A 25187-nucleotide genomic window follows, 5' to 3' on the forward strand; every position below is an offset into this window, starting at 1 on the left:
TGACCAAATGAAAATATTCAGACCTCTGCCTAGGATAGTCATCTACGAAAACCATTCGCCATTCAGGAACACTCTCCCACTGAGTACCTTTCCTGAGATGGTTACAGACTGTTACAACAAAAACAATTCTCTAGCCCAACAAGGGGCAATTCTCTCTTGACCTGAACTACAAGGTATTGAATTCTCAGCAGCATCAATGAAAGCCAGAGGAATCTTTTGCTAGGTCTTCTAACTGAATGTTATCCAGACTTTGGTCTAAGACACAGTCTAACAGAGAGAATATTAACAAATTTAGATAAGTCTGCCTTTCTGTGCAGAAAATGCTCCTGATGAACAAGGATTGCATTTATAAGCATCTCACAATTCCCTAACCAACTCAAAGATAATTAATTAGTGATTACTAGAACAATCATCAACAGATCAAGCATCAACCCTACCAGGAATATTCCGACCAACAGTAAAATCAATATTCATTCCAGCAAACAATCTCCTTCTATCTACCATTCCAGCATATATTGGTAACTTACCAAAAAAATTAAAGACCACTAATCCATATTGTACAACAAAGCCTTCAACTAATTCACCACTATCATTTGAAACCACTATGCCAAAGCGACAGCATTTACATCAGCACCTAGCACTACAGGACAGTTACTAACAAGACCAAGAATTCTCTCCCACTTTTCTAAATGTTCCTCACTGGGATCTTTATATTGAAAATAAAAACCAACCACACAGAAATCAAGACTATCAATATCAAGTTTCACAGCAATATGATTAATATCAGAAACCTGCCTCAAAAAGACCCAATCCAATGTCCTCCTACACAGAACTGTGGACATACTGTTACTTCCAGTATAAAATTTTAGCAAACCAAAAAACCTGGCAGATTGCCCTGTATCATATGTGGATATTGCAGAAGAATTATACTAAGGTCCCTCATTTTAAGATTTTCACCTAACTCGATCTGAGCAATGTAAGCACCTTCTGAATTTATCTGTATGAACTTAACAATGCAATGAATTAAAATACATTTCAACAGCTTTACATCAGTCACAGTCCTTAATATCGACTGAGGGCTTGCAATCCTTGCACAATCTTCTGCAATTTATACAAGTAGGAGCTTCAGACTTTTTCGGGCACTCTTCTGGCTTGTGACCCTCATCAGCACAATGTGCAAGAATGAAGCATATTGACAAAATTCACTGAACATCAATGTATTCATTCCTTGACTCTACAAGAAGAAGGATCCACAACCTACCCTCAACAACAGACTTGTTAAACAGAATAGGCCCAACTTTGAATTCACTGTGATATCTTTGGCCATCACGTGTACCAATTTTGAAGAAAAACCTGCACTGATTTGAATGTCACCTTATTCAAGTCGGTATTTTAATCTTGTATGAGAGACACAACCTCCTCCTTGAATAGGTGACACAATCTATATCGTAGACAATGACTTGAGGTCTTCTTTTATGTTTCTGGTCCTACTTGAAGTCTGACTTTTTACTGACGACAGATTCTGAAATGATTAACTGTCTCCTTGTCATCTGCTATGACAATCAGACCTTTCCTGGTATGCTTTATGTTCCTAATTCTCAAATTTGACCTCTTGTCCTGAGGACAATCTGAAATTCCTCTCTAATTTCTTTGTTTTTGTGAAATCCTCCTTCCTGTTTAGGATGATGATCTCTGACTGCTTGCCTTTAAGCAACTCGGTGGCACTGATGCTGGTATTAGGATGGAAACTGGCTTTAATTACAACCTCTTTTTTACTTAAGTTGGTTCACAGGCAAGCACCTCAAATCCATTCACCAATGCAGAGAATACCTCATTAAGCCTTAGGATTACTTGTCTGTAAACTGCTGCAGAGGCACTTTGTGGGTTTTCAAGAAACCTTAACAACTGCACATATTGTTCCTCAAATTGTGCTACTAGAAGGACAGAACTACCAGCCTTAATGAAAATCACTAATCAGAATATTTATGGTACCTGTGTGGATGTACCTGACTAGCTTGGCTTTTGTCATCGAAGAAGACAGAAAATCCTCCACCCCTCTCCTGATGACCTCTTCATTTCTAATCCACCTAGGTTTTCCCTTAGACTCTACAATCAACATCTTTGCGAATGATTCCCTAAGTAAATAAATTAAGTCTAACTAATCTTATCAATTTACTCATAAATATACTACTTTTTTGGGCAAGCCCACAAATGTAACAATTGCCTGCAGTAAGCTATGGGCAGGCAGAGACCTGATTGTCCTCCTGTCACTCTGTGCACTGTTAGCAGCTGCTGGATTGTTTATGCAAGTGCAAGCAATTATGAAAACATTGATTACGGCTTCCATTCTGCAAAGACCATAAGTAGGTTCAAGGCAAACCCTTGCTTGTTGCAAGGTACTTACACTTTAATTGTTGCCATTTCATCGCCATGTGCCTTGCAGAACAAAACTCGAATGTTTTACAAGGCTATCTAGGACAAATACAAGTCTAAATCAAGTACCACGTACTGAGTAGGATTTCAGCGAAAATGGGCAAATGATGAGAACTTCTAAGCTTTTGATACAAATGTTAAAGCCTTAGTCAGTAAAGAATAAATAATCGTAGTTACATCCAGTGCTGATGCCAAAGCATTTACAGTACATCATAAAGCAACAAAATATCAACTGGGTGTAACAAAGCATGTAGGGTTTTTTTATACATGGAAATATTTACACATTAAATTCTACAAACAAACAAACAAATACTGTGCTAAATAGTAAAAGCAATAATACCTCCTATTACAGTTGGATTATGATTACCAAAGTATATCTTTAAATGGTCTGGTTCAGTTTTTCGTATTTTTGACTGAATATTAGAATTACCTCTGATCTATTATTTTCTCCCGAAGTTTAATATTATTTTATCATCTCATTTATCTCAATAATTATTACTAATTTATTTTTAAATCATTAGTTTTCTAAATAATCTGCAAAAAGAGACAAGAGTTGTGGTAAGACAACTCATGGTTCCTTCATCACGTCAATGTGCCTGCACACTCAGCTTTGTGCCAAAAATCACATGTCCTCCCTCAGCCTTCCTACTCTCTAGACTTGGCTCTTTTTTTTCATTTATAAAATTAAAATCAGTGATGACATTAAAGCAAATTCATCATGGACCTTAAAGACCATTTGAAATGAAGTTACCCAGGATTGGTTCGTGAAGTAGAAACACTGCTGGGAAAAGGGTGTGAATAGGGGAGAGGAGTATTTTGAAGGGGGCAAGGACCAATAAATTTGTAAAATTAATAATAAAGATTAAAAATAAAGTTAAGTCATTTTCTGAACAGACCTTGTATAATAATATATGAAATATAAACCATCAACACAAGTTAATCTTACCATATTAATGTCCAATACCCGGTTTTCACAGTATCCTGCATCATCAGTTGGTATTAAATCCTATATTTATTACATTAATACTTTTTCTTTTTAATGATTTGTCATTTTTTTCTGAATTTCAATGTTTACTGTTGTCAAATTTTAAATGATATTGTAAGTGTAAATTAAATTTTGCTGTCCAGTACTGGAAGTAATGGAATACATCAATAGTGGGATACTGTGAAAATCAGTTACTGGAAATTAATATGGTAAGTTTAATCTAATTAATGTGTTTTTGCAGTTTATATTTCATATATAATTAAATTTTATTAACTCAGTTGTCAAGATGTTACTGAATTTGAATATCCAAAAAAAAAGAAATATATATGTAAAAAGTGTTTCATGAAGAAACAGAAAGAATTCCAGGATGAATTCTTAACAATGAGAATAATGAAAAAAGTTTATATAAACATGGGTTCAGAAACGCTTTGTTAGAAAGTTATAGCTGGCAAAAAATTTTGCCACGATTCCTGGGTAAAGAGTGAAAAAAGCTGTATTGAAATTCTAGGAACCGAAATTAAGGTATAAGGTTGATGATGGTTTCTTATGGTTTTGACCTGACAAAACTGACCCTTATGACTTCGACTGAAAAATGGAATAAAACAGTCATTTTATTTCTACATATTCTCAGATGTTAAACAGTCTTATTCTTTCTGTTTTATTTAGATATTTTGATATAAAAATCAATTTTTTCTATCTTGCTTTTGTTTTATAGTTGACTATTTACATCATATTGTTCAAAATTAAATTCTCTACAAGCTTTGTTCAAAAACTTAATGTATTCATTACCGATGCAACAAAGTTATACATAAAACATAAAAATTGAGGTTTTCGCCATAATTTTTTTGCATTCTATGCGTTTTTTCAAAAACCAATGCAGATACGGTTCTGAAACCTGTTTTATTCAATTTACCTCATTACCGGAAGAAACCAGCAAGCTTATCCTCTTAATTTCAGTTCTTTGAATTTTATTTTACTCTTTGCCCAGGAATTGTGGTGAAATTTTTTGTCAGCCATAACTCGCTCGCTGATGAAGTGTTTCCGAACCCATGTTTATATAAAAGTTTTTCATTATTTTCACTGGTACAACTCTTCCTGATATTCTTTCTGTTTCTTGGTGAAACACACACACACACACACACACACACACACACACACACACACACACACACACACACGCACGCACGCACACACACACACACACAGAGAGAGAGAGAGAGAGAGAGAGAGAGAGAGAGAGAGAGAGAGAGAGAGAGAGATTAGAAATATTTTGCATTATATAAGATATGATATATTGAGAATTATTAAGAAAGATTGAGAATATATTAAGATATAAGATATAATATTTTGAATTATAATAAGAAAAAAATAATAACTGTCTGCAGAATATGAAATTGTATAAACCTGATCTTCTATTTAATAATCATCAATTCTTGAATCAGATTATTATAGCAGCTAATATTTTAGAATCTTCAAGCCTTAAACAGTAAAGGATCTTTACACACTAAAAATGTATGGCTTATGTACAATAGAAAATCAGATTTTTCACTGATCATATGAAAGTTGACTTAAAAATGTAAATCATGTATGTTTTGCATTACACTATTTGAAGGTAGTGTACACTTTTATAATAGTTTATAAAAACGAAATTCAATTTAAAAAAAAGTTATTTTTTTTAGATGTTAAATGTTATCGCTACACTGAAATTTTTAAATTTCTTAATCAAAAAGTACAATAATATAGTGCTTACAATATAAATGCTCTAAATCTTATCTTAAATATTTAATTTTCTTGGAAGATGAAACTACATTTAAAGGTTTGATTTGGTAGATTTATTAACTAAGACATTTTCATCCACTAAAATCTGTCACAAAAAAAATTGTTACATTACAAAAAAAGATATTGTTTGGCACCCAAACTATCTTGCTTTTTACAAAAACAAAACTGGATAACATAAGGCAATGGTTATTAAGAAAACACTGTGCTGACATATTAAATTATTTGAAATAAGCTATTCTTACCTGGTCCAAACGCAACTTTCTCGAGATAGACATTTTTCACAATCAGTTGCAGCACATTGAGTTCCAGGACATTGGTTTATATCCGAAATGTTACGAAAATCAATACAATTCCTAGTGTCCTTTTCTATTGATGGAGAATCTAACAAACACTGTCCTCGGGGATATTTTGAACACCATTTGCATGTCTAAAATTAAAAGTAATATATTTATATATAAACCTTCATTTATATTATATTGTAATATTGTGCTAGCTCAAAATTATAAGATATTAATAGACAACTATTCCTAAGCATGTCCATTAAGTGATACACAAATAAAACAAGGACTTTAAATCCAGTTAAAAGTAACTACTTTAATAGAACCTGAACAAAAATCTAATTATAAGCTAATATCTCAACAGGATGACAGTAACCAGATAATGATTTATTATAAATAAAAATAAAAAATCAGCCTACATTTGTACAATGAAAAGGTATAATATTGTTTTACATGAGATATGCAACAAATAATAATGAGGAAATCAAATCGAGGATTGGTTAAGAGTGGTGATCATTACAAATTTCTAATATAAAAAAAATACATATCAGAGCTCTCTTATGTCCAGCCTTACCTCCAAATGTTGGTTCATGAGTTCAATTGTTAAAATATCATATCATAATCAGAGAATGTTTACATAATGCACCTAAATTCCTTACCAAGGAAAGAACAATGGTTTAATTCTTGATTTAGCAGAAGCAATAAAAAATTAGCTGCCATCTGGATAATATTAGCATTAGAAGAGGATAATACTATAATGGTTAATTAAAACTGAACTGCCAATTACTTTGGCAAAGTTATTAAAAATTAGATATATAACCATACAGCAATACTGGTGTCATTATCTATCAAACTTTTCAGTTAGATTTTGATATTCTTTTATATTTTTTTTACCCACAAACAAATATAATGATAAAAATATAATGTAATAAATCTGATCAGATAAAATCTGTTAGAAGTAAAACAAATTTTCTGTAAATAGTTTTCTATTTTTGACAGTCTTTTGCACCTGTATGATGTATCATAACCATTTATTTCAAAGCATGAACAAAAGTTAATTTTCCTGACATTATTATGTAAAAGCATAATAAATCTAAAAAACCAAATAAGTAATACACATCTAATTTAACCATTACAATATTAAAAAAAAAAGAAATATATAATAAAGTGTATTACCGGAGTTTCATTCCAGTAGACAGGCCAACGAGCAAGACAATCTATACAAGTTGAATACTGTCCGCAAACTCTTTGGTTAAACCAAGTTGCATTGCAAACCTGACCTTGCCCTTGTCCATGACAGGGATCCAAGCCGCGTGAATTTGAGTAACAAAAACTTACATTTCCCTCTCCACCAGAAACAACACAATTAGAACAACCCAAAAACAATCTGAAACAGTTAAATCATTTTTTCTTAGATTATAATAAATCAATGTAACTAAGAATTATTGTTGATAAAATTTTGCTTAAATGATTAGTAATAATTAATTATTTGCAAAAGGTTTCCATCATTAACTGACTAGAATGTCACACAATCTTTGCATGATTTTTACTTCCCTGTATGAAGTAAAGGATGTATTGTAATCGTGAAAAATGTTGGTTTTCAAAATTCAACGAAAATATCCATTTTGTCTAGTTTTGGCGTGACGTTCATACGAACATACGTATGTATCTCACATAACTCAAAAACAATCAACTGTAGAATGTTGAAATTTTGGATTTAGGACTTTTGTAACATCAGTTGTTCACCTCTCCTTATGATTAAAATTGACTGGAGCAAAAGTGTCCAAATAGCCCAAAATCCAAAAAATTAGATTTTAGACTTTTTCTTAACTGCAGTAATAATCTCTCATTGAGAACTTTTCAACAATATAAGTGATACTTATTTTCATAGGCTCCAGAGTTATAGCCAAATGAAATTTTAATTAATGAAATATTTGAATCTTACAAGAGGAAGGCACATCAGTTTGAATCTGACTTCATATAAATATATTTTTTTACCTTTTTTCTTTTTAATTTAAATATATTGATCTACTAATAATTATTAACCTCTGCTTGTATAAAAAATTTACACTAAATAATAATTCAATAATAACAATAAAAAAAAATATGAAAAAAATCATGTTATTAGTGAAATAAAATTTTATGTACTTTCCATTTTAATTCAAAAATTTTTACAGGGGTTAATAATTAATAAATCAATATATTTAAATTAAAAAATATAGATATGAAGTGCTACCCAAAGGTTCAGGGAATTTTACCATAAAAATAAAATAGCTTACCATAACTTATAATTTCCACTGTCTTCTTCAAAGTAATCCCCTTGGGCATTAATACAGTGATCCCAGCATTTTTCCCATGATTCTATGCATCCCTGGAAGTCTGCAGGTGTAAGTGTTCGAAGCATGTTCTGCGTTTCTTCCTGAATCTCCTCAATTGTGTTAAAACGACGGCCTGTCAATTGAAATTTTATTTTCGGAAAGAGAAAAAAGTTGCACGTGGCAAGGTCAGGCGAATAAGGTGGGTGGGGAATCACTACCGTCTTTTTGGAAGCCAAGAAATTCCGAACAGCTAGCGATGTATGCGCGGGCGCGTTGTCATGGTGCAGAACCCAGCTGTTGTTACTCCACAGATCTGAACGTTTGCGTCTAATGCTTTCACGTAACCGCTTCAAAACTTCACAATAGAACATCCCATTGACAGTTTGACCAAGAGGAATAAATTCCTTATGGATAATGCCTTTGATGACGGAAAAAACAATCATCATGGACTTCATGTTGCTGCGAACTTGGCGTGCTTTCTTTGGCCACAGTGAAATTGGCGACTTCCACTACGACGACTGCTACTTAGTTTCAGGGTCATACCCGTACACCCATGTCTCATCACCGGTTATGATGTTGAAGATGAAGTTAGGGTCATCTCTTGCTGAATTTTTCAATTCACTACAGACAACTACGCGATTTTGTTTCTGGTCGCTGTTCAACAGTCTCGGTACGAATTTTGCAGCAATGCGTCTCATGTTCAAATTGTCTGACAACATGCGTTGCATGGACCCATATGACATTTGTACAATTGCACAAACATCAAGGATTGTTTGTCTACGATGTGCAACAATAGCCTCTCGCACTTTTGCGATGTTTTCCAGTGTTGCGCTTGTTGATGGTCTTCCTGAAAGCTCATCGTCATCGACTGTCGTTCATCCATCTTTGAAGCGTTTCTACCACAAAAAAGTTTTACTTTTACTCATAGCATTGTCACCAAATGCTTCAACAAGCATGCGATGGCTTTCTGCACCAGTTTTTTTAAGCATGAAGCAAAATTTGATGCAGGTTCTTTACTCTTTAAAATCTGCCATTTAGAACTTTGCCGAACCAGTAAAACACAACTGCACGAAAGTCAACAATGCAGCCTCTCACCATCACAGCTGTTGGAACACTGATTCACAAAGAGTACTGTTAACCACATTTAGCGGCAGCAGGTCATACCAGCAATGGTTTGCGCATGAAATTCAAATTCCCCGAACTTTTGGGTAGCACCTCGTATATATGAAGTCAGATTCGAACCGATGTGTTCATGGTTACAGATCCAAAACGTTCTCATTTAACCACATAACTACTTGAGCGACGTGAAACAAAATTAATATATAAACTAATATAAAATGCTAATATGGACACCAAAAAAAAAATGTGGGGTCTACTACAATGCAATTGTGTAAACTGTCCATTTTATTAAAGAATTGGAGGGTTGTATCTCACTTTTAAATGAAATGCAGCAAAAAATGTGTATATGTAGTTTAATAGGCATACAGGAAAGTCATGTGATGTCCACATCAGATTTTCTGTACTTAGAATACAGGCTGAAAATGAGTCGATCACAATTTTCTCAAAACCACAAAACTTATAATTTTGAAATAACATTATTAATGAGGTGTAAAAATGTTTAAAAAAAGCTTTAGAAAGAAGCTAATTTGTAATCTACTGTACAGAAGATTAATACATACATTATAATAAGAACTAAGTGAAATATCAATATGCTTCTACTAGAATTAACTATTACTAAAACAGTTATTGTTTTTTCAAAGTAGTATTTTTTTATTTTTTTGTTAAAAAAGTAATCATGACAAAAAATAATGTAAATAAGAAAAATGCTACATTAAACAAGCAGATCTACAAAAAGGCAATATTCATTAGCTTTTGCTGACAAATATTTATTTATTAATAATAGGTTCCTGCTTATTACCCAACAGAAAAAAAAATAATACTAACCCTATAATCGGCAAGAACTGATTTTTCAACTAATGTTTCTGTACATCAAGATGTGGTATCAAAAAATCATATTGTACAGCAATATTTGTGTATTTTTATTTATAATTCCGTTCAGATATCAGAAAATTACAATAGATTTTATGTTTACTCAGGAAACATTATTCTACAATACAAAAAATATCAAACAAATGTTTTTGTTTACCAAATGTATTTATTTGATGACAAACTCTAGTTAGCTTAGTTTGTTGTAGCTTACGTTATCTACTGCGTTTGTTGTTCAACTTTTTTAATAAATACAAGGGTGGATCAATAAGTACCAGCTTTAAAAGACAGGTGTCATTGCTGAGGAAAGTTGGCATTACTACAGTACACTACCATCTATCAAATGATGCCATACAAAATTTCAACTGATTCATAGGTTAGTCTTTATTTGACAGCCATTTGTATTAAACATATTTGGTGTTTTTTGATACAATGGAAAAAGAGCAATATCGATCCGTTATTTGCATTTTGTTTTTGAATGGAAAAACATGCAAAGAAATAAAAGTGAAATTGGATTCTATCCATAGGGACTCTTCATCATCTATGACAACTGTGCAATATTAATTTAACAAATATAGTCATACATCTGGTTTTGATGAGGAGCGCCCAGGTTACCCAGCAGATGTGGTTAATGAGGAAATCATTGAAAAGATCCATGATGTGATTCTTGCCGATTGCCGAACAAAAGTGCGTGAAGCAGCAGAGGCTGTAAGCGGGTTGTACAGAAAAGCAATAAACATTTTACATGATAAGTTAAGAATGAGAAAGCTGTCAGCCCAATGGGTGCTATGATTGCTCACTTTGGAAAAACGGATACGGCTGTCATCTTCAAAGCAGTGTTTGGACCTCTTTAAGCGAAATCTGCAGGAGTTTTAATGTTGAGTCGTCAACATTGATGAAACCTGGATCCATTACTATATGTCAGAGAATGGGTTTTTCCAAGTGAATCTGCTCCAAAGAAGGGCAAGACAGTCCTATTGACCGGAAAGGTCATGGCTACAATTTTTGGGGATGCAAAGGGATCCAAAAAATGAGGCACAATCATGGGGCAGTACTACAGTGAATTTCTGGACCGATTCAACGAGAAATTGAAACAGACATGGCTCCACCTGGCAAAGAAAAAAGTGCTGTTTCATCATAACAATGCACCAGCTCACTCATTCGGAATCAATGTGGCCAAATTTCATGAACTGCACTATGAATTGTTGCCATATCAACCGTACTTGCTTGACCTGGCTCCCTGCGGCTTCTTTCTGATCCCCAATATGAAAACATGGCTTGTGGGAAAAAATAACTCTTATAGCAGGCGACTACAACAGCTGTATATCAGTGCTACACTAGTGCTCCTTGTGTGTGACAAAGGATACTACTGATGCAGTATGCTCACTTGGCCAGTAGTTTAAGCATTTTTTGGGGTGGGGGGTGATTTTATAAAAAAATAATTTTTGCACATATTTTTTTACAGCCTCACTCTTCTCACCTTTTAAGTTGAAAATTTAATGGCATCAATGCCCCACATATAGAAGTAATCTGACAAAGTATGACCAAAATCAGTCCAGTAGTTCTGGAAGAAGATTTACAGGGCAACATTGAACACACACACATCTGGAAAATTTCCATCCTTTTTAGGTTCCTTAGGTGTCAAAATATCAAGATCTGATGAAAATTGCATATGCCCAAATTGGACCGATTACAATGCTTTCTCTTCTAATTTAAATAAATATATGGGTGGGGTTTGAACAGAATGTTGTAAGATGCATCAAAAACTTAAACTGAAGTCAATATTAGAAAACATTTTTTAGGTATATCACTGTACACACCCATTATTATACACTGCAATAATATTGACAAACCAAAAACCAAATATGCTTTTCTGTTATCAACTATTGAAGCACTTCTATGCTGACTAGAAACTGACTTTTCAAACTAACATCATTAGTTGCAATTTGAACACTTTTGCAATTTGAAAAAGAATGAATGTGAATTGCATCACAAATTGTTTTTAATATAATACACGCTTTTATACTGTAATTTAATATACTTTAAACTGCATATTATAAATTTTAAAATATATTATTTCATTACAATACATACTTTTAATGTAGTACGAGTAGGTAACAATATAAGAAACTAATTTTTAACAACATATGAATGAGGTACAGAGGATCACACAGATACTCCATATCCCAACAGATAGATGTCTTCTATCTGTTCCAACAGACTATAATTATATAATTACACAACTCTAAGAAATACATATCATTACTATAGTACACAGTAATAGAATACTGGTTTACCTGCATTTATCTTGGCCAGACCATAAATTACACAGATCAGAAGGTAAATTGATACGAGTCACTCTGCTTTGAATACCTCCGGTGAAACCACCCATAACGTACACAACTGTTGGTTCTTCAGACGTTGAATCTACAGGATCCAATGTCATAGAATGTGCATAAGTTATTGGTGGAGGTAAGCCGACTACATTAATATCTGCAATAAAGAATAATAAGATATACTGCACCTGTTTGAAATCACTACTATTGGTAAAAGGTGAGTGGTTGTTTTACTGATTTGTTGGTTCGATAAATAATCTACTAGATCAGTGGTTGATAATATTTTTGATACAAAAGCAATTAGTGCCTTTGATAAAAATAAAAAAAAAACTATTAAATTAACAGTAAGTGAAACTTTTATATAGAAATACATAAAGTTCATTCATAATTAGTGTCAGTAACCATTATAACTATATATATATATATATATATATATATAGTAAGAATGCTGATTTTCCAATATCAAAACTCATCTGGGCTGCTCACCCATCCGCACTAGGTGATTTTTAAAAAATGTATAAACTATTTAAAAAAAATAAAAATATTATTCAAATAAAGCTTTGATTCAACAAGATATATATTTCTATTAATCTTTGATCATACTAGGTTTATTAATAATAAACATTTTTGGACTTCGTATAGCAAAAATGATACATAAATTTAAGGCCTCAGTTAAATTAAATTTCTTAAGATTGATAGAAACACATTAATTAGTCAAGCATGAACAATAATGTGATGAGTTACACCCAGGGTCATCAAAACCTATGACTGTTTGTCTATTGCTACGAACTGGTTGAAGCAACAAAAAGAATGCGATTCTAAACATATTAGAGATATTTTTAAGATGAAGTAGTGTTTATAAAGGTACATATTGAATACTGACCATTAATAAATTGTATTCTATTAGATACCATAATTTTTTTGATTTTTTGTAATTTTTAAGAAATTATATTTTTTATAACAGAGTAATTAAACTCAATTTCTATGCAATACTTTTTTGTAACTTTCTTCTTATAGTAAGTTTTTTAAGTGACATTTCTTTTAAAAGAGAAAAGTAGTAAATAAAAATTTCTTTCAGATAATTTTTGTAAATCCTGAATCTTTTATTAACAAATTTCTACTCACTGGATTTTTTGTAATTTATTACTACATGTTTTTTTATCACATTGTACGTATGTTATGAATATCTTTTTAATTTTGCTGAAAAAAATTTATTTTTTTAATATTTTTAAAACTATATAGTTTGATAACCATTAAAAATTCAATGATATGTCCAATAAGTATGATAAACCTTTCTTTTTAATTCTTCAATTATCTGGATTTGGCCTTGCAAAGGTTAATCTGGATAGAGTCCAGAGGTGAATCTGGAGTCAGGATTTCAGTGTAGTTCATACTGGACAATGCCACTAGTAAAAAAAAAAAAATAAAAATAGTTTGGTTTTTGACCAAGATAACGTCAAAAAGCATAAAACATCAAGTATTGGTAATAGAACACCTCACACAAGTGAGGTGTTCTGTAGAATAATCATATCTAAAGAATATTATAATTTCCCACGGAGGGCACAAACTTTCAAGAATGTTGGAAAATATTTTATAACTTTTTTTTGGTGAGGTCAAGTGAATATAACAGTTTAACTCTGAATTAAAACATTTTTAAAATTTCATTTTAATAAAAATATTAACCTTTTGACATTAGCCGGATCCAATGATTACAGCTGTATGAATACGCGACAAGAGAATCTTCACTAGTGGGAGGATCTAAACGACCACCAAACACCAACATATAATCATCTGTTGTTACGGCCGTATGAAGGAATCTAGCACGAGGCTGAAATAAATTAAAAATACATTTAAATTTTACAAGTAAATTTATAATTCACAGAGGTTAAAAAAATAAAGCAATTCTAATAGCAACAAAATACAGTTCTAAAATTGAACTACAGCAAATGTAAAAAAAATAACTGAAGTAGACATATTAATACTTGCACTTTACTAAATACTTATACAGTTATGTACTGTTTTTAACATGATAAAAATGAATAATAAATTATTAATATTATTTCAGCATCATTGGTCAAAAACATTTAAGACAACTCTCTTACATTACAACAATACATAAACAAATAAATGTAGCTGTGCTATAAATGTGTTATATATATCATATGACAATTTGGTATGTGCTATACAGTATATATACAGTGCAAATATGGATATAATCCAATGAATATATATATATATATATATATATATATAGAGAGAGAGAGAGAGAGAGAGAGAGCAGCCTTAAATAAATGCAGCTACTTACTTTTGGATGACGTTTATAGTACTACACTTATTTTAATGTGGATTATGTGGATATAATCCAATACTGAAACTTAGATTTAAAATTTGTTTAGAAAAAAGTTTTGAGAAATTAAAATAAGTTTAACAGCTTAGTTAAACCTTTTAAACATAACAGAAGTTTTCTGGAATTCAAAAGCCAATTATCTTAATAGAAAACTGCAACCGAATTCCATAATTAAAAGAAATACAGTTCTGGGATCTGTTTTAATCAATTTTCAGGTAAAAACCATATGAAATCATCATACTTACCCTTTAATCTAAGTTCCAAGACTTTCTTCAGTATGGGTTCATTTTACCATCGGATCAGAAATCAGGAAAAAACCTTTTGCAAGCCACAACTTAAAAATGAGCGTTTTTAGAATGCATTCTATATTTCATTATCTATGATTAGCTGAATTACTGCAAAACATGTTCAAGGTGGATTCTAATGAGACATTAGACTCAAAATCACAGATACCTAAATTCACTCTTGTGCAAAACTTAGACGATGGTTTTTAATGAAAGATAATGATTTTTAGACTATAATAACTTGTGATGTGGCTTGGATTCATCATTTTGAGCTGGAATCCAAACATCAAAACACAAAATGAAAATGTCCTAGAGTTCATCTATCAGGAAAATAATGAAAACCACAGATGCTTTTGCAAATAAAAAGGGACAATTTATTGTGATTATTTAGAATAACAATATTTATTCAACAGTGGATACTGTTGTTACATGTTAGGAAATGAAATGAGACCTACAATGAGGAAACGTCCTGACGGTTTTCCTTCACAAGAGATAATTCTTTAGCATGACACCTGCTCAAAAGACACACGAACATACTCAAAATTTGGATTGGGAGATATTGCCACATTCATCTTACTGTTCCAACCGCACCTAATTTGATCTTTTTCTGTTTGGTCACAGAGATAAATCATTCCTTACTACTGGAATGTGTGTGATCACAGAAAAATGGGACAAAGCTGAGGGTTATGTTGAAAAGAATCATTAATTTCATTGCCATTGAATAATAGTAGTAATCTTCCTATAATCATCTGTCTCTTAAATTATTGAACGATCCTCATCCTAAATATTTTTATATCAAATGATCCATATGTCTTTCTTTCTTTTTCATTTCCACTTTACAATTAATATGTTTTATTTAATGAAGATTTAATTTAATTTTTCTTTAGTTTCAAATTTATAGGTAACTAGCATACCCGGCAATGCTTTGTTATTGCTAGATTTGAGTACACATATAGATTGAATGAACAAAATTGAAAGACTAAAACATTAACAAATTAAACATTACGGAACTTTACAAAATTCCCCTGTTCCCCATTTTCCTTTTTACCATATTCCCTTTTACCATTTCCCCCTCATTTCTCTTTTCTTTCCCCTTTTTATTTTCCCCTGCCTCCCTTTTACCTTTGTCATTTTTACCTTTCTCACTTTTCCTCACATGTAAATCGGTCCAGTAGTTTTTTAGTCTATAGTGGACACACATATCGGAAGCATTGAGATGGAATTTAAAAATATTAAGTATAGAGTGTGTTGTTTTTATGTCCAACCGACAGAACTGTTTTTTTAAAAAAGCATGTTTTTACCTGTCACAAGTGTGACATCTTAGGTATATAAAAACATGTGCATATTCAAATGCAATGTTGTGTCAAAATTTCAAAGCAATTGGTGAAGAACTTTTGAAGATTTAAGAATTTGAACAAATGAACATTTACATTTTTGTTATATAAATTTAAATAATTTCAAAATTATTTTAATTTTTTTTTTATATTTTCATATTATTTCAACTAATCAAAATATATATTCATTTTTAATAACAATGACAGGCAAAAATATTTTTTTTAATGTTTCTCTAAGTGTGATACCATTTCTTAAACTACTTTTTTACGTATGTTACAGATCTGTAAATACAATTTTTCTATCACCTTAGTTTTAAATAAAATAAGTTTCAAAAAAAATTAAGGAAAAATATACTTAAAATCTGTAAAATTTATAATTTTGCATGGCCATAATTCTTGTGTTAGAATGACTTCGCTGATACGTTTCTTTTATAAATAGCCTCAGGCAAATCCCAAATTAATCGGCTAGCATTTTAGTATTCCATTTCCCTTTATAGCAGCTTTCCATCACCGAAATATCTTGGAGGTAACGCTCACTGTGTTTGTCAATTACGTCTATGGTGGTCCGGGAAAAATCCAGATGAGTGGAGGAAATGTATTTTCAAAAACATATTACATCCCATAGCTCTGTATCTCAACTCTCTTATTTGAGGACCAACAAATATTCCTTCTTTAATTTTTCCTTCACTTACATTCAGAAATTTCTGCCTGATGTACAAAAATCCGCGACTATCCTTCTTCATTGCTTTTACAAAATCTTTCATTAGTCCTAGCTTGATATGGAGGGGATATTTTTTTTTTTTCAACCAAGGGCTCATGAATAATATTTTTCCCATTTAGAGTTAAGTTGTCTTTTTTCTTCCACTCTTTGATAACATAATGTTTATCTCTAGCTCGGCTGTTCCATTTGTAAAGAAGACACATGTACTTGGTACAGCCTAACTGTATGCCTAACAAAATAGCTATAACTTTCAAATCACCACAAATGTTCCAGCTATATTTTTTATAATTTATTATTTCAAGAACATCTTTCACCACATCATGTCTTTCAAATTAATACCATAAGCGATTGGTATCAAAGGATGGATATTTGTTACCGCTGTGTAGTAGAACCACTTTTAAACTATACTTGGACAAATCTATGAAAAGGCGCCAGCCCACAGGTTTATGAACCTGTTCTAACTGCAACAAAAGCTCATCAATATTTGTGCAATAAACCAAATTATTTTCATCAATAAAGTACTGAGAAAGCTTTTTTATATGCTTTGAAAGCCCAAAATTTTTTATTTTTTTGAAGTAAATTCCAACCTTGCAGTCTTGATTCTAACAGTTCAGCTTGATATTTTGATATATTTAAGTCTGTAACCAAGTCACTTAATTCACCTTGTGATAAAAGATGTGGCTTATCGGAAAGTAATTCAAAATCAAAATCATTATTGTCTTCTTCAGTACTGCCTGATTCTTTATTGCTGCTTTCCAGACATACATTCACAGGTGGCTCAGGAACTGGAATAATTTTACTGTGAGGTACAGGCCTGATTGCAGATTGCAATGAAGGATATTTTACAATACGTTTAAATTTTTTAGAAATTCCAAACTCACTTGTTAAACAAAAGTAACAATCTGTTACATGATCCTTTGGTTCAAGCCAAACCATAGGTACACCAAGTGGCAAAGCCTTCCGTGTACCTTTCAGCCATCCTCTTAAATATACAGAACAATTAGTGCATACTATTTGAGGAGCCCACGTCTTTTCCTGATCATCAATTTTACACTGAAAGTACAAATGATATGCTTTTTTAATTAAAGGTGTAATGTTTTTTTCTATTTAATTTTACGGTAAACTCACCATATACATAACAAAAGGCATCCACTTCATTTACTCAATTTTGAGGCATTATAACACTGTACTGTAAACACCAATATGACTGAAGAAAATTAATTCATTCCTAAATCCAGTGCTTAATACAAATAACACAGCTGTGTTTTCAGCTACATGTTTCAACTTGCACAGACATGATTAATCTTGTCCATGAAGGCTTACTCTTCAGTACTAGATATGATGTCATAATATGTGACTACAATATTATTTAATTCTTTGTCTATTGTTGTTTATTTAAAGCTTACAAATTATGTTAACAAAGTTAAACAATAAAAAATGAGCTAACAAAATACGATATAGGAGCTTAAAATGCTAATATATGTTGAAAAATGAAAAACTCCTTTAATTAAAATTTAAAAAAAATGGTGGGTGATAGAAAGTTTCTGAGTTCATATTTGTTTTCAGCACCAAAACCAGGTTAAAATCATGTATCGCATGTTAGGAAACAAAAATTATGTTTATCAGTGCAATTATTATTAAGCATACATATACTACTTTTATGAAAACCTATATTTTTAGAAACTTCTTTTCAAGCTATTCAATTTGATATCTTATTTGAAGAAATTAAAAAATTTCTGGTTTTTCATCCTGGAAAAATGTCATGAAAAAGCCAAGCCATTTTGAATTTTTCAAACTGCCATATACCTGATGTCACTCGCACACCTGAGCTGGATCACTTTACACCCTTATTGTGTGAAAATCTCAGGGCATCCATTGATTTTACAGAGACACAAACATAGTGCAAGAATACTAAAAATTGTGCAAACATGTTATCCTATTTCCACAATAATTTAAAAATAAATTCTTACTAGTCAGTAGAGATGCGATCGTGAAGAGACCGCTATGATGAAGCCCCTAATGAGGTGTATCTTTACCTTTATTCCAAAGAAACCATCCAGGATAGTATTCTTGACAGTGTATCTGTTAGGCAAAGACCGTCTGATAATAATAATTAATCTGACTACACTGCTGATCATTTTTGCAGCTTCTTTATTTTCTGATTATTTTTTCTGAATATTCATAAATACATATCTAAAACGTCTGATCAAACCAAAAAAATTAAGAATTTTATGGCAGAACAGTATAAAATAAGATTCTTAAAAAAAGATGTGGATAAATCAAAATTTATATATATCTATGTCTATGTTTCACAAAATTATAATTAACCACATCGATTTGTAAAATAACTTTATTATGTCAAATACTTACTAGGTGTGCACGAGGAGGATTATACTCATCAAATGTTGGTAGAATTGACCAAACACGACTAGGATAATGATAAGCATATAATTTATCAGAGACAAATGTTTGATTAACTCCGTACATGTAACCACCAAATAGATAAAAACTCATAGATGGTGCGTGATATACAGTGCTGTGGCCATAAACACCTGAAAAATATTTGTTTTTCTTGATAAGTTATTCACCTCAATTAAAAAAAAATTCTCAACTAAAAATTTAAAACATTCACTAGTATGTTACAACATGACCTACCTAAGGGACCGTTTCCAGTAGAAGCCAATTCAGTCCAACTTTCTGTTTCAAGATCAAATTCCCAAACGCTATTAAGAAAACCATAACGAGGACTGAAACCACCAATTAGAATTAGACTTTCAGAACCGGTTCCTTGTCGACGTAATGTTAAAGAATGGCCGGCTAGTGGAGGCGGTTCAACTGATGTCTAAAACAGAAAAACATTATTTCCAATAATAAAATGGATTAGAGATTTTTATTCAATTCTTGGTTTAAACACAATAACTATGAGAGATTTTAACTTTCAGAAAAGATTCTTACAAATATAAGATTTAAAAACATATAACTAAGTTTCTTTCCCCTATGGTTTTTAAGGTGTAATAGAAATACAATATTAAAAATTAAACAGAATAACTAACTAAGAAAATAAATATAATACAACAGTCTGTAATTAAACACTTCCTGTTCTATTACTAATAAAAATCTGACTAAGCTAAAAAAATTTAGGTAAGTTTTATTTTGTCAAGAACCATTATTCCCAGATGCAACTCATTTCAATAGTAACACTGAAACATAGATGATTATTATAATGTATTTGTATATTAAATAAAATATAGCAGGCCTTAAAACAATTTTAGGCATTTAAGATAATGCCTAAAAAGAAAGCAATAAGGCAGAGGTTAAAAAAATATGGTAAAATAACCCTGAAAAGTCACAAAACAAAGTATTTGTTAGAATTATTTGCAAGAGAAAAAGAATGACAATAGAGAGAGCTAAATAATGTATAATTTTGGAGAAATAAGAAGCATAATACTTTTTATCTTTGTTATAACTAAGCTGATGGAAAAACATATGACAGCTTAACAGAAAAGTTATTTATTGATATAATGGAAGAATCAGAATCCATGGGAGAAAAGTGTTATGGGAAGGAATGTGTAAAATGGCTAATGACGATGGTCACATAAATGTTGATTATCAAAATGTTTATTGAGAATAAACTCATTAACATCAGATGGTTCATGATCAGCGATGAATACTCATGTGAAAGAAATAATAAACGAAAAGATGAAAAAATTATTTTTATATGCAATATCATTATTTTGGAAAAAAATTTACTGCCTAAACTTAACGGTTGAAATTAACTAATGAAAGAGTATAAGCTAAAAGTAACTAAGGAGAAAATAAAATTATATTTGAAAGCGAGAAGTAACTGAAAGTTCATCCACAGAAACCAATTTACTTTGTGTACTATAAAAAACCTGATTCATAAAAGGAAGTTTCAATATTAAATTTTTTACTAAGATTGTTACATAATAAGTTGGAATATTTCAAGTTTTTTCTAGGCACAATACTTCCTACATGTTTTTTCAAGTACTTTTATTACTTTAAAGTGTAATGCTAGTTTTATAGGTTAACTACAATTAGTTACTGTATAATTAACGAAGAACAGGATATATAGTGATTTCATGAACTCATGAATATTGCTGATTTTAGTTTTCCAACTGCAATTGTTTTTGATATAGTTCAAGGAAAAAGTGAGAAACTAACTTCCTACTCAGGAGATAGTTTGAGGTGTTATACAGTTGTTGACATTGCTAAAAAATATAGCATCATTCGGTAATATTTTGATAAATTATTTTTTACAGACACTGCTAATTTGACTCATTTTTATTGGATTATAATTAAACTTCAATATTTTTTTTTACACCCTAATCAATTTCTTTAAACCTAAAAAAACTAATTTTTTGCTTCCTTAAAGTTATTCTTACTTTAAACAAATGAGTGACATTTTATAATAGCAAATATTTAAATCTTCATATGGTCCAGTTAGACAGTCTGCCGATTGAAACCATTTGATTGAAGAACAAGAATACTTAATTATCATTAGTATGTTTTAATAGTTTCAGTTACAATAATGAAACAATAAAACTATTGATAACAACTGGTTCAAGAATAATGGAAATCAAGATGCTGTGGAGAATATCAATTTAACAATTGCTACTGAAAAAAATTAAATTATTTAGTCTATAAAATACCCATGCTGATCAAGAATATTGTAATTTCAACATTTCTTGCTGTAGAAAAAAAGCAGATATTTATAAAAATTAATAATCATCTATCTGCTACTTTTTCTTTTTTCTTTTTTTCATGTTAAATATTATCACAGAATAAAATTCTTTCCCTTTCTGATAAAACATTTTTTTTTTTATAATGGTATCGAGAAAGTAAACATATCTCTCAATATTTAAATTTTTTTAAGATATGTTTTTAATGTAACGTACATAATTTTATAAGTTCCGATGAAGCAAACATCTCTATGAAAGTGATTAATGTGAAAAAGTTGAAAAGAATAAGCAGTGAGAACAAAATAATCAGTTTTTATAAATAATTATAAAAACTGCTGATATGATGCAAATCTGCTAAAAATACACAGATATATTTAATAATTTGTTGAACTCTATTTAGAAGTAATGAACTGTTAACTATTATCAAACAGATTTGTCATAGTAAATAAATTGTAAAAAATTAATTATCTTTCAACAGACCTTTATATTCACCCAACGTGTATTTTTTAAACTAAATTTCCAAAAATCATTAAGCGTGTTGTTCGTAAGACCGATTATACTTTCATTCTTTTGAGACAGGCCACCAAATACAAAAATCTCTCTTCTTGAGTGCACAATTTCTGCTGCATGGAAGTATCTTCCTTCTGGCATTTTTGCATCATTTGTTGAATCTATTGTAACCTATAGAGAAAAGGAAAAAATTGGAATATAAACAAAAAAAAAAATGTCTTAAATATTAACAGAATTATCCTAACTTTAATAGTAATATGAACAGTACTGTATAATAAACAGTACAGTCGCTGAAGTAATCATTATATTTATTACATTTAACACCAATACTGAGAGAACTAGTGACACTGAGAAGTTCTCATGTACCAGAAATAATAGCTGTAATTACTTCTCATATTTTGAAAATTTTATAGCAAATTTAAATCCTTTTAAAGGGTGTAATGTACTTAAAACTCTTGTTCACGTGAATGTTGTTGGTAATAGTTTTTTAAAGAGTTTTTCAAAATAAAACATTGTTAAAATTAACGAGCATTACTGCCATATATGCTGAAGAAATTGAATTAGTTTTATTACTAAGATCTGAAAAACAATGCTTCTATTTGTCATGAAAAAATAAACATCTATATAGTGCATAAAAAATAGTCTTTTCATTTTGGAAGACAGAATCTTTCTTTTTTTTTAAAAGAATAAAGCCACCGATGTGTAGGTCTAGAGAAAGCATCTGATAATGTAAAACGGAATAAAATGTTTATTAATAACATTATGGGAAAAAAGCAACTATAAATGAAGATAGAGAAGTTATTTATAATCTGAACAAGAATCAAGTAGTTGTTGTAAGTGTAGAACATGAAAAAATTAAGCTTCGATTTAAAAAGGAACGAGATAAGAATATACAAGGGCTACTCAGAGATTAGCTTCTGGTCGTTGGTATTATGCAAAAGAGGAGGGTTGGTGATTCTATCTTTGCACAGTTAAATAGCCCAGTTCAGCACAGTTCTAGTAATATTGTTGGAAATTTTACTCGCTTGTTTGTTCCTGTAAAACTCTAATTTGAAGTGGCTGCTGTCATAGAAAATCCCGCCGACTGTGAAGGCATTCGTCATCCATTTCCTTCACACAAAAAACTTGTCGGCTGTTGAAATTTATCGTGAACTTTGTGCAGTGTATGGAGGGAATATCATGAGTGACAGTGCAGTAAGACGATGGTGCTGAATGTTTCAAGAAGGTCGAACAAACATTCATGACAATGAAAGAAGTGATCGACCCTCAATTGTTACAGATGAACTTGTTGCAAGTGTTGATATGAAAATTCGAGAAAATCGTCAATTCACAATAACAGAAATATTCAAATTCTTTTTCACATACCATGAACAGTGCTGTATGAAATCGTAACCAGTAGGCTAGACATCCACAAATTTTGTGCTCGCCAGGTGCCTAAGCTTCTTTCTGATGAACACACAAAAAAGAGAACGGTTGTCATCAGCACTAACCTTTCTTCATCATTGCCATAACAAGAAGGATGAATTCCTTGATCGTATCATAACAGACACCATGGAGACATGGTATATGAGTAAATTTATTAACATGGAATCAAAAGCTCAATCAATGCAGTGGGAGCATACCAGTTTTCCTCTAAAACCAGTATAGGCCTGTCATAGACTTTCTTCAAAAAGCTGATGGCATCGGTTTTTTGGAACCGTAAAGGTGTGGTCTTGGTTGATTTTAAGGAAAAGTGCATGATAGTTTATGCTGAAACTTAGTGCAAGACGTTGAAGAAATTGTGAAGGCCGTACAAAACATACGATATGGCATACTGAGTTCAGGCATGGTTTTACTTCATAACACAAACTCGACAGTTTTAAATTGGAGTTTTTAAACCATTCTTCATATAATCCTGATTTAGCCCAGTGATTATCACCTTTTCCTAAAAATGAAGAAATGGTTGGTGACGCAGCATTTTGAAATGACGAGAAGCTGAAAAACGGTGTTACTACCTGGCTTAGTTCACAGGCGGCAGAGTTTTATGATGAGGGAATAGAAAAACTGGTTTGTATGACTAGTGCCTTAATTTAAGTTGCAATTGTGTAGAAAAGTAACTAAAAAATATATATAAAAAATAGTTTTTTTTAATAACGAATCAGAAGTTACTTTCCGAGTAGTTCTATTCCATTGCTTTCATCTATTTCACAGAAAGTACAATAAATATTATTACCAAAACAAGACATAATAATGCCATAACAAATATAATACAAATGATGACATAAAAGATTATAATTATAAAAAACGAATAAAGATATAAAAATTAATATCACCATTGATATTATTAAAAATAATACTTATTTTTATTATAAAAATGTTTACAGTTGCTGATGACATTACTATTTGGAGAATGAAAAAAACAAAATGGAAGAGATAATAAATCACACAAATTTATTGCTATGAGAAAAATTCAGTTTGAAAATAAGTAAGAAAAACAAAGGTGACTTAAATGTTGTGTTCCAAATGAGATAAAAAGATGGTTAATGAAAAATTTAATGTCAAGACAGGAGAAGATAATGCACCACAAGCACCAAATTTTATTATTTATGTAGTAAAATTACAAAGGCTGGATGAAGTATGGTAATGACTAGCGCATGCAATGATAGCTTACATGCAAAATAAAGTGTATTAGTATTATATATATATATATATATATATATATATATATAAAATAGTAGTTCTTAATCAAAAATATTTTTTGTGGTGTGTAGTGCTTTATGATGGTGAAATATGGATTAAAGGAAAACAAAGCTTTGAAATGTAGAGAACTTTGAAGAAAAATTGGTTAAGGAAAGAAATTTAAGGCAGAATCTTGTTAAGTGATGGACTAGATTTACAGGCTATATCTTAGAAGATACATGTTAATTTGGTAATAGTGGGATGTTTAGAGATGACAATTGTAGAAGACTAATTGTAATGTATAGAACAGGTAATTGAGGAAGTATAATGGAGTAAATATGTTGAATTTAAAAGACTAGCACAGAACACAAAGGAATAAAACCAATTTTTTTAATAATAAACCAAATGATCTATGACACAAAAGAATAAAAATATGCACTCTGCATACTTAATCATGCCCTGAAGTTGGCAAACAGCTGCAACGGATTTTAAATTTAGTTACCACAATTTCTATGTTT

The 25187-nt window shown here is 31.0% G+C and overlaps 1 protein-coding gene across 1 annotated transcript in view; it reads right to left on the reverse strand.

Annotated features, from left to right (window-relative positions):
• The window catches only part of Megf8 (multiple EGF like domains 8), a 195422-nt gene that overhangs the window by 53207 nt on the left and 117028 nt on the right, over positions 1-25187 (reverse strand). Inside the window, exons 26-32 of the mRNA XM_075355891.1 lie at positions 21982-22182; positions 19457-19643; positions 19172-19353; positions 13799-13943; positions 12077-12272; positions 6652-6862; positions 5440-5624 (exon numbers count right to left, since the gene is read on the reverse strand). Of these exons, the coding sequence (XP_075212006.1) occupies positions 5440-5624; positions 6652-6862; positions 12077-12272; positions 13799-13943; positions 19172-19353; positions 19457-19643; positions 21982-22182 (1307 nt within the window). The remainder of the gene's footprint in view (positions 1-5439; positions 5625-6651; positions 6863-12076; positions 12273-13798; positions 13944-19171; positions 19354-19456; positions 19644-21981; positions 22183-25187) is intronic.

The sequence above is a fragment of the Lycorma delicatula genome, chromosome 2 (assembly GCF_047948215.1).
Source record: "Lycorma delicatula isolate Av1 chromosome 2, ASM4794821v1, whole genome shotgun sequence".
Taxonomy (NCBI): Eukaryota; Metazoa; Arthropoda; class Insecta; order Hemiptera; family Fulgoridae; genus Lycorma; species Lycorma delicatula.